The sequence below is a fragment of the Neophocaena asiaeorientalis genome, unplaced genomic scaffold, assembly GCF_003031525.2.
Source record: "Neophocaena asiaeorientalis asiaeorientalis breed wild unplaced genomic scaffold, Neophocaena_asiaeorientalis_V1.1 scaffold280, whole genome shotgun sequence".
Lineage (NCBI taxonomy): Eukaryota > Metazoa > Chordata > Mammalia > Artiodactyla > Phocoenidae > Neophocaena > Neophocaena asiaeorientalis.
Window position 1 is genome coordinate 5,659,785 of NW_020185321.1, and position 18,925 is coordinate 5,678,709.

An 18,925-nucleotide genomic window follows, 5' to 3' on the forward strand; every position below is an offset into this window, starting at 1 on the left:
ACCATTTCTGGGCATATACCCAAAAGAATTGAAAGGAGGGGCCCAAACAGATATTTGTACACCTATGTTCATAGCAGCATTATTCACAATAGCTAACATGAGGGAGCAACCAAGATGTCCATCAACAAATGAATGGATAAACAAAAATGTAGTATAAACAGACAATGAAATATTATTCAGCCTTAAAAAGGAAGGAATACTGACACATACCACAACATGGATGAAGCTTGAGGACACTATGCTAAGTGAAATAAGCCAGTAACAAGAAGACAAACTGATTTAGTTTTCTAAGGTATCTAGAGTACAGACTTGGAGAGAGACTTTGTTTAGTGGGCACAGAGTTTCAGTTTTGCAAGATAAAAAATTTCTCAAGATTGGTTGCACAACAATGTGAGAGTTTCAGTTTTGCAAGATAAAAAAATTCTCAAGATTGGTTGCACAACAATGTGAATATACTTAACACTAGTGAACTGTACACTTAATGGTTAAGATGGTAAATTTTATGTTATGTATATTTTACCACCATTAAAAAGAAAAGGATGATGGGCCAAAAAAAGTGTCAGTACAAATGAAGGCATAAAATTGGAAACAGAGGAATGAAAAACAGGATGCACATAGAAGACAAATAATAAAATAGTAGACCTGAATCTAAACACATCAATAATTACATTAAATGCCAATGGACTAAATACACCAATTAAAAGACAGAGAATGTCCAAATGGATAAAAATTCATGACTGAAGTATGTGCTATTTTTGAGAAACTCACTTCAAATATAGGTAGATTAAAAGGATAGAAAAAGATACATTAAGCAAACACTAATAAAAAAGAACTGGAATGGTAATATTAACAGGAAACAAAGACTAGAGAGCAAAGAAAATCACCAGGGATAAAGAGGGACATTACATAATGATAAATGGGTCAATTCACTGAGAAGACATAATAATTCTCAATGTGTATACCTAACAAGAGAGCTCCAAAATATATGAAATAAAAACTGACAGAACTGAAAGGAGAAATAATTAAATCCACAATTTTATATAGACTCCAACATGCCTTTCTAAGTAATTGATAGAACTAGTAGACAGAAAATCAGCAAGTTTATGGAAAAACTAAATAATGCAATCATGCAAATGAATATAATCATGCAAATGAATATAGTATACTTTACCCAACAATATTAGCATACACACTCTTTTCAAGTGTGCATAAAACATATCTTGGATCATAAAGCAAACTTTAAAAGAATTGAAACCATACATCTTATGTCCTTTGACATAAAGGGATTAAATGAGAAATCAATAACAAAGATAAGAGGCAAACCTCCAAACACTTAGAAATGAAACAAGACACCTCTAAATAGCCTATGAATCAAAGAGGAAGACTTGAACAGACACTTCATCAAAGAGGATATATGGATAGCAAATAAACACATGAAAAGATGTTCAACACCATTAGCCATTGGGAAAATGCATATTAAAACCATGATGAGAAACTAAACACCTATTAGAATGGCTAAAATAAAATATATTGCCATTACTAGGTACTGGCAAGGATACTGAGCAACTGGAACTCTCATACTTTGCTGGAAGGGATGCAAAATGGTACAGTAACTTTGGAAAAGAGTTTAGCAATTTCTTATGAATTTACACATACACAACCCAGCAATCCTACTCCTGAGTATTTACCCTAGAGAAATGGAAACTTGCATTCACACAAAAGCCTATACAGGGTTATTTGTAGTAGCTCTGTTCATAATTGCCCCAAACTGAAAACAGCCTAAATGTCCTTCAGCATGTGAATGACACATCCATACAATGGAATAGTACTCAGCAGTAAAAAGGAATGAGCTATAAGTACATGAAGGTACTTGCATGGATCTCAACAGCATTATGCTGAATGGGAAAAAAATCTCTAAACATTACATACTGTATGATTCCATTTATATAACAATCTGGAAATGAAGAAAAATCGTAGAGATGGAGAACAGATCAGTGTTTGCCAGAGATTAGGGACTAGGGGAGGGAGGGAGTATAAAGTGATAGCTTGAGGGAGTTTTGGGGGTGGTCAAACTATTCTGTATAATTATTGTGGTTATATGAATCTCTACATGTATTAAAATTCATAGAACTATACACAAGAAAGCTTTGCTCTGTTAATTTAAATTTTAAAAATTTAAATAAAAGCAATAGGAAAAGATTCTGGTTTAACCTTGCATAAAATTGCTATAAAAGGGATTAAAGGATAAAACAACATTCCTATAGACAATGAGAGGCACACCAGCACGTCATATGTACAAACAGTCATAATGTTTCAAAACTAGCTAAAAATGTCAGAAAATGATAGACACTCTGAAAGAACAATAAAACAGAATTAGAAAAACTCAGATATGAGGCAACTGGAGAAAAAAAATTAAAGATGGTGACAGACTCAGGAAAAAATTAGAAATAAAATAAAAAATCATTTCAGAGGTGAAGACCAAACTAGAAGGGAAATAAAAATGAAAATGTGCAACAAATAATGCCTTGGGAGAAACAGGAGATGGAAAGGAGAAAAAATTTCAAAATCAAGAAGAAATTAAGGGCTTCCCTGGTGGCGCAGTGGTTGAGAATCTGCCTGCTAATGCAGGGGACACGGGTTTGAGTCCTGGTCTGGGAGGATCCCACATGCCACGGAGCAACTGGGCCCATGAGCCACAACTACTGAGCCTGCGCGTCTGGAGCCTGTGCTCCGTAACAAGAGAGGCCACGATAGTGAGAGACCCATGCACCGCGATGAAGAGTGGCCCCCACTTGCCACAACTAGAGAAAGCCCTCACGCAGAAACGAAGATCCAACACAGCAAAAATAAATCAATTAATTAACTCCTAAAAAATAAAGAAATTAAGAAGGAGAGAAAAAGGATTAGAGAAAAAATGATATAGAAGATAGTGAGAATCTAACATCTTCATTAAGAGTTCCAATAAGAGTTTAATGGAACAAACAATTGCCAAAAGTGACTCAAGATAACTAGAATTAAGAACAAAAGGACTGAAGCCATGTTTTGAAAAAGTACACCATGTATCCAGGAAGATCATAACTTTGGCATCCAGACATAAAGACCAAGTCACTTAAAAGGAAAGGAAAATCGGATTATCATCTGGCCTTTCTACAGCAAAGCTTTATTCCAGAAGACAACGTCTGTTTTTCTATTTAAGTTATACAAAGACATAAATTTTGAGCTAAGAACTTTTTACCTAGCCAAATTGTTATATATGTATATATGCAGAAGCTCAAGGAGTATTATTCCTCTAAACCCTTCCCAAGGGATCAAGCCAAAAATGAACTTCAGAAAACAGAAATAGAGAGACATCAACCTAAGGACTGGGTTGAGCATTAAGTATATAATAACCTGTATATGTAATACTAAGTGGTAGTATTAAGGGAGAGAGTATAGTATTATTGCTTAGGTATAGTAGATATATATAGTTATAATTATCTAAGAAGTAGGGTGAGAATGTGAGGGGTATATGAAAAGTACAACAAGCTTGTAAATTACCTTATAGATATTAACAGAGGAAGTAAGTATTTCAAATCAGAGCCTAGGGAAGGGATAAGAAGTTAATAATTATTTTCAATATGTCTTGTATTAGGAAACCAGTAGGTAATAGCAGAGAGAGTAGGAGGACAACAGTTATTATATAAATTTATCAGGATAAAAATAAGCTTTGGATCAAAAATGTAAACTTGACTAAATATGAAAAGATATGCCCCAAAACAGAGAATAAGTAAAATGGTATACATAGAGAAAGACTGTATAGATAAAAGATATGTATGTGTGCATGTTCGAGTGTTTATGTATCATAAATCAAAATGATAGAACTAAGGCCAAACAGTGATTATACTAAAACATGCTGTTATTTATCTAAAACAGGAAGGATACTGTATTTTTTAAAATGTTTTTTAGAATAAGACAACAGAGATCCCAAACGACACAATAGAACAGTTGGACTTAATTGATATATACAGAACACTACATCCAAACCACCCCCGCCTCCGGAATACACATTCTTTTCAAGCATGCATGGAACATTCTCTAGGATAGACCACTAGTACGACACAAAACAAGCCTCAACAAATTTAAGAGACTATAACTTATTTCAAGCATCTTTTCTGACCACAATGTCATGAAAGTAGAAATCAACTACAGAAAGAAAAATGAAAAACAACAACAACAATAAACACCTATTAGATGGAGACTAAACAACATGCTACTAAAAAAACCAATGGGTCAATGAGAAACTCAAAGAGGAAATCAAAAAATACCTCAAGATAAATGACAATGAAGATACAACCATACAAAAATCTATGGGATGCAGCAAAAGCAGTCCTAAGAAGGAAGTTCATAGTGATACAGGCCTTCCTCAAAAAAAAAAAAAAAAAAAAAAAAAAGCCAAGAAAAATCTCAAATAAACAACCTAACCTACCACCTAAAAGAATAGAAAAAGAAGAACAAACAAAACTTAAAGTCAACAGAAGGAAGGAAATAATAAAGATCAAAGAGGAAAAAAATAAAGTGTTTTTTAGTTGTTACTTTATGCAAGGGGAGGGAAAATAATGGGATGAAGAGGACTTCTTTCATTATACTTTATTTTGTAGATTTGAGTTGGGAACTATAATAAACATCTTACACAATTATAAAACAAAATTCACTTTAGAAAAACCCCTGAAACCAAAAGAGAAAGGAAACAATTCAATCCAAATGTGTATCCATTGGTTATATACCCTAAGAAGAAAAGACACTATCTAAAAACCCCACCATAATGTTTTTAGTACTCATACTAGTGGTAGCAGTGCTGATATTGTTAGGTTCTGTGGAATAAAATAAATGAGCAATTTAGTTGGAGCCTTTGAAAACTGAGACTGTCAGTACAGGAGAAAGGAAATACAGATGTAAGATTGATAACATTAAATAGAAACCCTGTAGTCCTGAATATGAATTGGAAGGATTATTTTGAACTCAGGCTATATTTTATCTTTAATTATATATCTTAAAGACTAAAAGACACTTAGAGATAGCAACCAGTCTCATTTACAGACCTCACATGGATCTTGATTCAAACAAACTGAAAAATACACATTTATAATTAGACAACTGGGGAAATAGGAAGACTAACTGGATATTTGATCTTAAAGAATTACTGTAAACTTTAGGTTTGATTACTATATTAATATGCTTTTGCAAAAATGTTCTTGTCTTAGAGATTCATGCTGAAATATTTACAGATGAAATAATAAGATGCCTGGAATTTGCTTCAAATTAATTTATGGATTGGCTGTGAGAAGTGGATGGATAAATAAGAATGTCTATAAGTTGACAGTTGTTGAAGCTGAGTGATTGTTATATTGGGTTTTTTCCACTTTCAAAAGCTTACATTTTTCTATGGCAAACTATTTTAACACAAAAAAAATAGGAAGTGAGACAATGTGTGGATGGTGAGACAATGTGTAGATAGTGTGAAATTTTGTAAAACAGAGGACAAGCAAATGATTGGTAGCTGCCGGGGGTCCTAGAGTCAAGGAAGTTGTTTGTGTGTACATACTTTAAAGGAGATTTTAAGGAGTGTCTTTTGTGCTGATAGGACCAAAACATGAGAGCAGGAAAACTATTTGTGAAGGAGAGAGGATGGGGATTGCAGAAGCATATGCAAGAAAAGGTTATGTCAGAGAAGATAGTCTTCAGGATCCAGTTAAGGTATTGGCCTTGGACAGAAGCATTTTATCAGCAGGGGAAACAGATTATTGGAGTTTATGTACAGGTTGGTTGATTTGATTGCATGAGAGAAAATTCTCTCATTCTTACTTTTTTCCCCGCCTTCTTTGTGAAATTATTAATCTGGACATCAGCCAGGAGATAGTTCTGAGATATTAGGAGAGAAAAGAGGTGGGGGAAATTTTCTCAGAGAGTGAGAAAATGAGAAATGTAGCAGAGGTGAGGGAAAATGCTGAGGGTCCATTTGAGTTACGTGGTTATAAATGTATAGTGAGAATAGTCAATGTGGTGTGTGTTCCTTACCAGCCATGTTCAGCTACTCAGGTAGAGAAGAACAATAGGCAGAATTGGATTTAATCAGGTTGGGGACATAAATGCAAGACAATAGTTACAATGATGGACTGTGGAATTTAAGCTAGGTAAGGCCATCAGGGATATAATAGTGAAAATTAACATTGCAGATGATTGAGGGCATGAACAAGAGGGTGAATCTAGAATAATTTCCGCCCTACTGCTTGAGTTTTGGAAGTCTTTTTGTTTGTTTGTCTTCATGCCTCACCCCTTTCACATTCGTCTCCTTTATGACAGAAAATTTTAATGAAAATTTCCACATTCACATTATGAAATTTACATTGATTTTATGAAAAGCATATAGTTCAGGTGCAGGAAAACTTAATATCATTTTCCTTGCTCAGCCCTTGCCCCCCCCCCCGCCTTTTTTTCCCCTGAATCTTCTTCCATAGTAATAAGAATGATAGAACCACTTAAAAAAATTATTTTTTATACAGCAGGTTCTTATTAGTTATCCATTTTATACATATTCGTGTATATATGTCAATCCCAATCTCCCAATTCATCCCACCACCACCACCATTCTACCCCTGCCATTTTCCCCCCTTGGTGTCCATACGTTTGTTCCCTACATCTGTGTCTCAATTTTTGCCCTGCAAACCAGTTCATCTTAGAACCACATCTTGAACTCTTTATGCCAGGCACTTTACATGCATTATTCCTAATCTTTACAAGCCCACGGAATAGATATTTCTATATCTATTGTTATATGAAGAAATGGTGACTGAGATACGTAAAAGTACTTTGTCTACACAGAAAGGTAATCACCAGCAGAGCTAGGGTCTGAAATTCTGGTCTGTCTGAATCCTGTGTTCTCACTAAATCCTCACTAAATCTCATTATTACTCTTTCTTTTACTCTGAACTATTTCTCAGCTTTTACTGTCAAATCACTCATTGCTAGAGACTGCCTGAGTTCTCTTCTATATTATTTCAAGGACAATCTTTATAGCATTAGCACCAAATAATAGTTTTATTAGAGTCACAAAACATACCATACTGTAGTCAGAGGAATATTTGTGTTGTAAACTTTCTATACTCACTCAGCATTTTAGAATATTCTGTCTGTTCCATTATCTAGATTTCCATTCTCCATCATTTCCTTCAGTTTACATTCAGCATATCCTTTGTTATAGTTTCTAGTCGTCCAGTCTACCCACCTCATTCTACCAAATAGTGATCCTAGTCTCCCAAAATTCTCAAGTCCCTTTGCTTAATATGCTTCAAACCTGTTATAATGCCTGGGAAGAAATAGTTTTCTGGGAAGTACAAATATAGTGGTTTTGGACATAAAGGAGGGAAGGGAAGCCCAGAGGAAGGGCCTGGAGGAACAAAATAGATTGTATATTGGATAGAAGGTTGAGTAATACTACAAATTCAAGTGAAGGGTAAAAGAAAAGGCACCTCAGTATATTATGGTATAGAGAGTCATAACTACACATAAATGGCAATGAGCACTGGTAGAAGTAAAGGGAGAAACAGTTGGATAGATAGGTGGTTAGGTATATATAATATCATTTTTCTATTTGCATCATTTAATAACCTAATTTTGGTTGTGATTTTGTTTTAGTTTCTGAGGGAAGTAGTGAAGTAAAGAGCTTATGAAGTAAAGAGCTTATATTATCCTTTCAGTGATGTGAGAGAGATTAAAATCAGGGACAGATGTTTAGAACTATTCTGTAATTAAGTATAAGTATAAATGATTGTTATAATCCTTAAATTCTTCCCTACTTCCATATCTGCACAGTATTTCCTTTTATCCCTACAATAATCGCCTTTCATTGATCCAGTGATTCATTCATTAAACAATTATCTATGGAACACCTTTTATGACTAAAACGTTGGTTATTCTGTGTTGGGTGAAACAGCCATTGTTCCTGCCCCTTAAGAGCTTTAACATAAAGAAAATAAAAGATTACATATGAATAAGTAAGCGATTGTATAATTCTAAAATCCAGAACATTGCAGTGAGAAAATACTATGATGAGATAGAGAATGAAGAAGTGAAATTAAATAGGGTTGTCTAGCTCAAACTTTCTAAGGAAGTGACTTTTCACCTGAGACTTGAAGTCAGCTGTGAAAAGAGCTATGTTTAGAGAATTTCTAACAAATTGAACAGTCTGTGGAAAATTTTGAGAAGGTAAAGTACTTATTTCAGATGCTCAGAAGTGATGAATATTTGGTACATAATGAACACTGGGGAAAAGTGGGTTGAGAAGGTGTTGGATAGGATTTTGGTTGAGATATGTCAAAGATAAGATTATGGAGGATCTCATAAGCTGTGGTAAGGGAATTTGGATTTTATTCTAAGTGCAGTTGGAAACCATTGAAAAATTCTAGGTGGGATTGTTAAATTTTGTGCAACATCAGAATTGGCTGGTTGAATGTATTAAACATAGGAAACCTAAGACCTATTGGTGTAAATTCTTATTTACTTGATTTGAGGTGGTACACTGATATCCAATCTTTTATAGACTATTTATGTGATTCTAATCTATACCTGAATTTGGAAAGTACTGACTTAACCTGTTTTCCTAACAGCCTCTCTCATCTTTCTTAAGTGTTTATGCTTTTGACTTCTTTTTCAAATTGAAGGCCTTGTATACCATCTTCACTTCTTAAGGACATTATTTTCAGTTTTTCCCCCATTTCTACCACAGAAATTTTATTTCTCCCCAAAGAGGAAACATGGAAGTATGTTTACTTTCTGATTATCTTTCAGACTTGGAGTTCAGATGCAAAACCAAGGAACTGTGTCTGCAGAAAGAAATTTATGAAGTAACATCATCCCAATGGATGATAATGGAAACAAGTCATAGACTTGTGGGCTCCAGTATCAGAGATGTCTGGGAATGCAAAGGCCAATTTGAAAGGCGACAGATAAATCAGGAGGGATATTTGGGGCAAGCATTAATGACTTACAAAAAAATGCCAACTTTCAGCCTACAAACATCTCTTATCCTACATCAGCAAATTTATCCTGGAGAGAAATTCTATAAATTCAAAGAATGTGGGAAAGCCTTTATTTATGGCTCAGGACTTACAGGATGGCATGGAATTCATATTGGTGAGAAACCCTATAAATGTAAGGAATGTGGGAAGGTCTTTAGTCATTTTTCCTATCTTACTGAAGATCAGAGAACTCATACTGGTGAGAAACACTATGAATGTAAGGAACGTGGAAAAGCCTTTATTCATGGCTCACATCTTATTCAACATCAGAGAATTCATATAGACGAGAAGCCCTATGAATGTTAGGAATGTGGGAAGGCCTTCAGACAATCTGCACACCTTACTCGACATCAGAGAATTCATACTGGTGACAAACCTTTTATAAATGTAAGGAATGTGGGAAAGCTTTTATTTGTGGCTCAGAACTCACTTGACGTCAGAGAATTCATACTGGTGAGAAACCCTATGGTTATAAGGAATGTGAGAAGGCCTTTAGACTGCATTCACAACTTGATCAACATCAGCGACTTCATACTGGTGAGAAACCTTATCAATGTAGGGAATGTGGGAAGGCCTTTCTTCGTGGCTCACAACTTACTGAACACCAGAGAATTCATCCTGCTGTGAAACACTATGAATGTAAAGAGTGTGGGAAGACCTTTATTTGTGCCTCACAACTTACTCTACATCAGTGAATTCATACTGCCAAGAAGGGTAATGACGTGGGCCTGGGACACTGCAGGCCATTAAACAGGCCCCAGCTGGCAATGTGACAGCCAGTGGGTTTTGGGGCTGCCCATACTGTCACCCATACTCACTAGAGCTCTTCAGCACTGCCATAGCCAGCCACTAGATGGCACCATAATTCCATTTCCACCTTGCTGGCAAAAGTTCAGTTTTAAGCAGCCCCTATTGGCTATTTTAAATTTACAAGGGAGTCACATAGGAGGCAGCGTTTATACTTGTTCCATACCCCCACTGTTAAGGCTCTTGAATTAATATCCCTATGCCTAGGCCTGACCTCTCAAAATACAAGTCAGACTGTTACTGAAAGGGCAACGGAAAGCTTCACATGGGGATGTATGCAATGAGGCTTCTTTGGGATTTATTTATTTTCTTTTTTTGGCTGCGTTGGGTCTTCGTTGCTGTGCGCGGGCTTTCTCTAGTTGCGACGAGAGGGGGCTACTCTTTGTTGCAGTGCACGGGCTTTCCACTGCGGAGTCTTCTTGTTGCAGAGCACGGGCTCTAGGTGCGTGGGCTTCTGCAGTTGTGGTGCATGGGCTCAGTAGTTGCGGCTCGCAGGCTCTAGAGTGCAGGCTCAGTAGTTGTGGCGCACGGGCTTAGTTGGTCCATGGCATGTGGGATCTTCCCAGACCAGGGCTCAAACCCGTGTCCCCTGCATTGGCAGGCGGATTCTTAATCACTGTGCCACCAGGGAAGTTCCTTCTTGGGGATTTTTATATCCCCAATATGATACCAAGGTAGTAACCTCTTTTCTATTCATTGTGCCTCTCATTATCCAACCACATAAATTTCTGTGGCTCCCAACCAACAAAGTTTATGCTGCAAGGTCCTGAATTTGGCTAAAGATTATTACAAACTTAGTTAAGGCCATGGCCTCACCCTTAACCAACTCTGTGACAGCCTGATGGACCATCAGATAACCTCAGCCTCGCAGCTGGACTCATCCTAGATGGAATCTTCCCTGACACCAAGCCCTCATTATACCTTGCTGTCAAAGGTCTCCTCTACCCCAAGACCCCTTGCTGCTCTCTCCACTTCTCTTACTTTCCCAATTCAGCCGCAGCCACAACAAACTATCCTCCCTTCTCCTTTAACCCTTTTGCTTTCTGCTTCCCAGAACCAGCTTCTAGCCCCACTCCCTAATATAACATAATATAATATAATATACAAAATAATTTGACTTGTGCTATCTGCATTTTTGGGAAAATATAACATTTTGGTCTGTCCCTAAACAAACCACATCAGTCTTACTCCCATGCACCAAGCGTACTGTATTCTTGCCAACTGCCCTATTCAGCTGACCACTTTGGGAGTTACTGGTGCTGCCTTAGAAGCCCACAATACTATACAACAAAACAAAATAATTGATGCCAATCAAGAAATGTCCAAGACAATAACCAAATATATAATTAAAACTTAACAGCCCTCAAAGCCCTAAAAGAAGGGCAGTGCTCTCTGGCAGCCATGGTTGCAAACCACCACCTAGTAGTGTTGGGCTATCTACTGGCCAGCCAAATAGACATTTTTTCCCTTAATGGTACTTCTTGCTGCATGGGGATAAACAAACAGGCCTCCACTTCCAGGTAGAGGTCACACAGGGTACTCTGTAAGAGAGAGAGGAGAGATGATAGATCTCCATTCCCTCCCTCCCCCGTTCCTGGGCTCACTGGGCCAAAGGTGCTCCTGTCCTACCAGGAGAATTTTCCCCCATCGACTGTGATGTGTCCTATACCATGAGCAAGCATAGCACCTTTCATCCACCACAACCACCACACCCCCCGCCCCTGCCAGAAAAATGAATCCAAATCTTTGGGCTTAGATTCTCTTGTGGCTCAAGAAAAGTTTCTATTCTATATATTGATATCCATCCCAGGAGGCTACCTGGGACAAAACAGCAGGGTCACCTTAAGGAAAATATTGACCTAGAAACCTCAGATTGATGGTTATTATCTTCAAAGTCCTTGTAGGCAAAAATCCATACCCTGCACACAGGTTACTGTCTTCCTTCCTTCTTGTTTAATACCAATAGATCTTTCTTCTGGAAGGGTTGCATGCAAGAGGGACAAAAGCATTTTCATAGAAAGAATTTATAATTTAACCAGAACGACACATTGTTTAAAAATTGGTTAGCACAAAAATTTGAATTTTTAAAATACCCCAAAACGGGTTTATATAACCCCCCATCCCTTACTGTTTAATAGCCATCTTAATTTTCCATCTATCTGACTTTCCAGAAAGTGGTCAAAGGAGACGGAAGCTCCTTGCAGGGTCCCCAACGGAGACTAAGGTGTCAATAACTATAAAAGAAGGATGTACAATTGAAGGAAGGGAGCAGACCAGGTAACCGAGCAGGACCCTATGGGGTCTTCCCAAGACAGATTCCACCTCCCCACCCCGCCCCAGTGTCCTCTGCCTGCCTCTTGTCTATAGAAAAACTTTAGCCTTCTAGGCCTTCCCTGAGTTCTGAATAGTAATCAGAGAAGTGAGAAAATGCAGAAAGGAAAACAGTCAAGCAGGACAATAACAGTTTAGTCACTTAAGAAAGTCAAGGGCTACAGATAATATTCTGAACCATATCCTTTAGAGCTATTTTGTAGATACTGAAACCCCTACCATGTGGAAGAAGTTAACTATATGCTGCCTACAAGCACACAGACCCCAGGCTGGTTGGATCTAGAAGGTTGATGATGCTGACTCTCGATTACCTCACTACCAACCAATCAGAAGAATGTCCACAAGCTGATTATATAACTCACAACCCCTCTCCCTCACCCTGTCTTTATAAACCTTTCCCTGAAAGCCTTCAGGGAGTTCGGGTCTTTCAGGCACTTGCTACATGGGCTCCTTGCTTGGCACCCTGCAATAAATGCTGCACTTTCCTTCACCACAACCAGGTGTCAGTAGATTGGCTTTACTGTGTGCAGATAAGGGGACCCTTAAGGTTTGTTAAGGGACAGACCGAAAGGTTATATTTTCCCCAAAATGCAGAATGTTGTTCAGTAACAACATTCTGACCAAACATATGGCACAAGTGAGAAGTGTCCTTACGGGGAAATTGCTGCATTGAGACCCCAGACTGCTTACCTGAGATGTGTAGTCCATGTTGGGGTTATCTTGTCTCCTCCCATCAGCCACTTAATACTGTCCTTTTTCTTTTTTTTTAAATTGTATACTTTATCTATTTATTTATTAAAATTTTTTATTTATTGATTGATTGATTTTTGGCTGCACTGGGTCTTAGTTGCTGTGTGCGAGCTTTCTCTAGTTGTGGTGGGTATGGGCTACTCTTCATTGCAGTGCCTTATTGCTGTGGTTTCTCCTGTTGCAGAGCATGGGCTGTAGGCGCGTGGGCTTCAGTAGTTGCAGCATGCGGGCTGAGCAGTTGTGGCTCGCAGGCTCTGTATTTGTGGCACACAGGCTTAGTTGCTCCGCGGCATGTGGGATCTTCCTGGACCAGGGATCGAACATGTGTCCCCTGCATTGGCCGGCGGATTCTTAACCACTGTGCCACCAGGGAAGTCCCTAATCCCGTCCTTTAATTGTCCTTTAAATGCTCAATCATCCCTTCAGCTTGGAGGTGATATGGAGCATGGAGAGTCCATACACCCTGTGATTGGGCACACTGATGTGTGCCTTGGGCCACAAATCAGGGGCCGCCATCAGAAGCAATATGTTCAGGAAATCCAAAGAAGCAAATGTGGTCTTGTAGGGCCTGGGTTATGTGGTCTGAGTCAGTGGAATTCACGTAGATGGCTAGGCCAAACCCAGAGAGTGTCAATTGCAGTCAGGATCCAGCAAGACTCTGGATAGGAAGAGGCCCAATTTGGTTTCTCTGCCAAGAATATCCTGGCCCACTGGCTGTGAAATCTATCCCTGGGCAGTGTTCTTAGTCTTGGGCAGGGTCTGGCAGGCAGGACAGCTTTTCCATGTGGTTTTGGCATCTTATGATGACTTGTGGCAGTCCATGAGAATAAGCCCAGCCTAGGAAGGTGTCTGAATTTCTATGGGCTGTCTTTTCTAGGATCCAGGAAGAGATCAGTTGCACCAGTTGAGGGTCAGGTGGATCAGTGCAGATGTGGGAATCTTCTCACTGTTGAGGGAGTCCTGAACAAAAGCCTCTGGCACTTTTATGGACCTTGGGATCAGAGAGCGGACAAGGGATCCCCCTTGGATCCCCCTAGGAATGGGAAAGTACTGGGTACTGAGTCAGAGTGGGGAAAAGTATTTTCAAGCTTTCTCCTAACAAGGAATTATCAGCAGAGATATCTGAAGAAGACCTCTGCTCAAGGTCTCAGATACAGAGACTTGGGAAAGAAGTCACCAAGGGTAGGAATGCAAATATGTGAAGAACATAACTGCCCAGCGGGGCCTGAGTCCTTCACTGCAACTCCCTTCAGAAACTGCAGTGCACTGGCAGTGTACCAAGTCTGGTATGGGGAGGGCAGCTTACCCCTGTAGGCCTGCCACATAAAGCCATTTGAACAGCCTATAGTCAGGCCTGAAAAGTCACTCACAGGTTTTTAACCAACATCTGCACTCCTCAGGTATAGCTCCTTGTGTTATTGATTCATAGGAGCTTTAATATATTCTGGATACTAGTCATTTGTTCCCTATATGATATGTTGTAATTATTTTTCCTAGTTTATGACTTTTTTTTTTATTTTTATGAAGTCTTTTGATAAAATTTCTTAATTTTGATGTAATGGCATTTTCAACTATTTATGTTTTGTGCTTTTATTGTCTTGTTTATGAAAAATTTCCCTACCACAAGTTATTCATGGCATTTACTTTTTTTTTTATTGGAGCAGGTGTCACCTTATTTGACCCAATATGTCTGACTGCTGTTTATGGATTTTGGAATTTCAACACCATTTTACACACTGATGTTGCTACTTATTACTTCCTGCATCTCCAAGCTGCCATCTGAAATTGTTTTTCTTCTGTCTATTAAAAAACACTGGGGGGGCTTCCCTGGTGGTGCAGTGGTTGAGAGTCCGCCTGCCGATGCGGGGGACGCGGGTTCGTGCCCCGGTCCGGGCGGATCCCACATGCCGTGGAGCGGCTGGGCCCGTGAGCCATGGCCGCTGAGCCTGCACGGCCGGAGCCTGTGCTCCACGGCGGGAGAGCCCACCGCAGTGAGAGGCCTGCGTACCGCAAAAAAAAAAAAAAACTGGGACTTCCCTGGGGGCCCAGTCGTTAAGACTTTGCCTTCCAATGCAGGGGGTGTGGGTTCAATCCCTGGTTGGGGAGTTAAGATCCCACATGCCTCATGGCCAAAAACCCAAAGCATAAAACAGAAGCAATATTGTAACAAATTCAATAAAAAGAGTTTAAAAACTGGACCACATAAAAAAATCTTTTTTAAAAAAAACATCCTTTAGAGTCTCCTTTAGTGTTGATCCACTGGTGACAAATTCTCTCAATACTTTTATATGAAAATACCATTGTTTCATCTTAATTTCTGAAGGATTTTCACTGGATTTTGAATTCTAGGAAGGCAGTTATTTTTGGTTAGCACTTCTGTTACCTTACTTCTGACTTCCATTATGTTATGTTTGTTTCTTTGAAAGCAATATAGCCTTTCTTCTCTCAGTGTTTTTAGATTTTGTTTTGTTTTTTGGCATATATGTGATTTTTCCTGTTTGGAATTTGTAGGGCTTCTTGATTTTCTAAAAAAAATCAGTTTTGGAAAATTAACAGCTACTCTCTTTTCAGATATTACATCTGTCCTATTGTCTCAGTCCTCTTTCTGGGACTTCAAGTGCATACTTAATAGATGGTCTCACCATATCACATTTGTGTCCTTATGTTCTTTTTAAAAATTTTTTTAAAAATTGAAGTATAGTTGCTTTACAATGTTGTGCCCAATCTCTGCTGTACAGCAAAGTGACTCAGTTATATACATATATGCATTCTTTTTTTAAATATTCTTTTCTATTATGGTTTATCACAGGTTATTGAATATAGTTCCCTGTGCTATACATTAGGACCTTGTTATTTATCCATTCTAAACGTAATAGTTTGGAGCTACTAACCCCAAACTCCCAGTCCTCCCTCTCTCTCCCTCCCTGCTTGGCAACCACAAGTCTATTCTCTATGTCTATGAGTCTGTTTCTGTTTCATAGATAAGTTCACTTGTGCCATATTTTAGATTCCACATATAAGTGATGATATATGGTATTTGTCTTTCTCTTTCTGACTTATTTCACTTAGTATGATAATCTCTAGTTGCATCCCTATTGCTGCAAACGGCATTATTTCGTTCTTTTTTATGGCTGAGTAGTATTCCATTGTACATATGTACCACATCTTCTTTATCCACTCATCTGTCAATGGACATTTATGTTGTTTCCATGTTTTGGATATTGTGAACAGTGCTGCTATGAACATAGGGGTGCATGTATCTTTCTGAATTATAGTTTTGTCCAGGTATATTCTCAGGAGTGGGATTGCTGGATCATATGGTAATTCTATTTTTAGTTTTCTGAGGAACCTTCATACTGTTTTCCATAGTGGCTGTACCAACTTACATTCCCACCAACAGTGTACGAGGGTTCCCTTTTCTGCACATCTTCTCCAACATTTGTTATTTGTAGACTTTTTAATGATGGCCATTCTGACAGGTGTGGGGTGATGTCTCGGTGTGGTTTTGATTTGCATTTCTCTAATAATAAGCGATGCTGAGCATCTTTTCATGTGCCTACTGGTCATCTGTATGTCTTCTTTGGAGAAAAGTCTCTTAATGTCTTCTGCTCATTTTTCGATTGAGTTATTTGTTTTTTAAAAGGCATATAGATCAGAAAGAAGTAAAACTATCTTTTTGCAGAGGACATGATTACTTACCCTATCTAACCACCATACCAAATAATAATAATAATAAATAATAATAATAATAGTTTGGTCATACACCTAAATATAAAAGCTAAAACAAAAGAGTGATTATTGGAAAACATAAGATTTTGTGATTTAGGGACAGGCAAATGTTTCTTAGGTCACAGAAGACAAAAACCATTAAAGGTTAAAGTGATAAATTCAGAGTTCATCAAAATTAAAAACTTCTCACCAAAAGACATCTTTACAAAAACAAACAGGCAAGGAACAGAGTAGGAGAAAATATTCATAAAACATATATCTGACAAAGGACTGGTATCCAGGATACATACAGAACTCTGCAAATCAATAATTTTTGGACATTTTATAAAAATATACAAATAGCCAAAAATCTTATGTAAGAGAACTCAACACCATTAATTATCAGGGAAATGCAAATTAAAACCACTAAGATACCACTGCACACTCACCAGAATGGTTAAAGTGAAAAAGGCTAATAACTCCTAAACCTGGATTTTGTGGAACAACTGGAACTCTCAGACATTGTTGGTGGGGCTTGAAAATGGAGAAACATCTGGAAAGTTTCTTATAAAACTAAACATACACCCACCCTATGACTCAACAATTCCACTCCTGGCTATTTACTCAAGAGGATGAAAACTATAATCACAGAAAGACTTGTAAAAGAATGTTATTAAAAGATTTTAGCCAAAACAACCCAAGTGTACATCTCTGTAAGAACTGATAAACCATACATTATTCATACAATAAAACACTGCTTAGCAATAAAAAGGAATGAATTACTGATAGACCCAACAATATTATATATACGTTATATATAATATATATACAAAATCTCAAAAACATTCTCATTGAAACAACACTTACACAAACAAGTATATTTTGTAAGATTTCATTTATATGATATTCTGAAAGAGGCAAAGTTAACCTGCAGCTCCCTACCCCCAAAAAGAACAATATTTGCCTCTGGATGGTTGGTTGTGAGTTTTGACACCATGAAGCATAAAGGCACTTCTTCGGGTGATTGTAAAGTTCTCTATCTTGATAAGGGTTTGGATTACATATACACATTGGTCAAAACCAAGAAAGTACACTCAAAATTTCTGCATTTTTTCCTGTATGTACATCAAAACAGAAAGGCAAACAAAGATTGAACTCTTATTAATATGCTTCCTGAAGTATTTAGGAGGTAGTGTACTGATGTCTGCAATTTACTTTGAAGTGCATATAATAATTAGATGGATTACTGGATGTATAGAGAGATGGATAGATACATGACAAAGCTATTATAATAAAATGTTAAGGATAGTATCTAGGTGGTGAGTATATAAATATTCAGTGTAAAACTCCCTCAAGTTGGTGGTATGTTTGAAGTTTTTCATAATTAAAATATTGTAAAATAAAGAGATTTTTAAAAGTCAGCTTTGAATGCCACCAAGGCAAGACATAACCTTAGTTAGATTACTGCAATACCAATCAAGTGATATTTTTCTTGCTCCTTATTTCTCTTGTCCCCTGGTTCAATCCCAGAAGAGCCAGAGACCAGGTACAGAGAGGGATAAAGTAAAGTAGTCAAATTACAGACTGGGATATTAGAGAAGAAATTCCAAGTTGCAGGAGGTGGAAAGTTTTTGCTGTAAATGAAGTTTGAAGTAATGATTTTTCCAGAGAATATTTTAATTAGCAAAAATGATTATACTTATTGAGAGTGACCTCAGTTTTATCATCTGTAAGATGTAAGTGACTGAAGAAGCTATCAAATCTGCCAAGACTTCATTTAGGAGCATGAAAAAACACACAGAAGTGTTTAAAGTAGTAGTTAATAAAATATTTTGTTTGCAAGCAATGCGTGGAGTCTTACTCAATTCAATATATTGTTATTAGTTGACATGGAGTTTCCAGATATACAATGATATCTGGAAATTATGATAGTCTAAATCTCCTTTTCAATTCTTACACATATAATTATTTCACTTACCTAACTGCCAGCACAATTCTGTAGGCTCAAATAAAAGCAGGTATCAGATATCCAGCTAGTCACAGTCAGGCACGGTTTATGAGTCGCTCAGCAGTCTGCCACCATAGAACATATGCAAGAGAACCACATCCCTTCTGTAACCATCATATAAATACTAACACATCTATAAAAACAGACACATTCAGTTACCTACTATCTCATCCACTCAACAAAACCAAAATCCTAAGGCATCACATCATTCTCTACCTCATATAAGTAATTCTACACAGAAAGATCACACTCACAAACCACTTCCTGT

General features: G+C 37.7%; 1 protein-coding gene across 1 annotated transcript in view; it reads left to right on the forward strand.

Annotated features, from left to right (window-relative positions):
• LOC112392268 (zinc finger protein 850-like) overlaps nt 1-18,925 on the forward strand; it is a 45,737-nt gene that overhangs the window by 18,304 nt on the left and 8,508 nt on the right. The window contains 2 exon segments of the mRNA XM_024733921.1: nt 8,824-9,431; nt 9,434-9,767. Of these exon segments, the coding sequence (XP_024589689.1) occupies nt 8,824-9,431; nt 9,434-9,767 (942 nt within the window).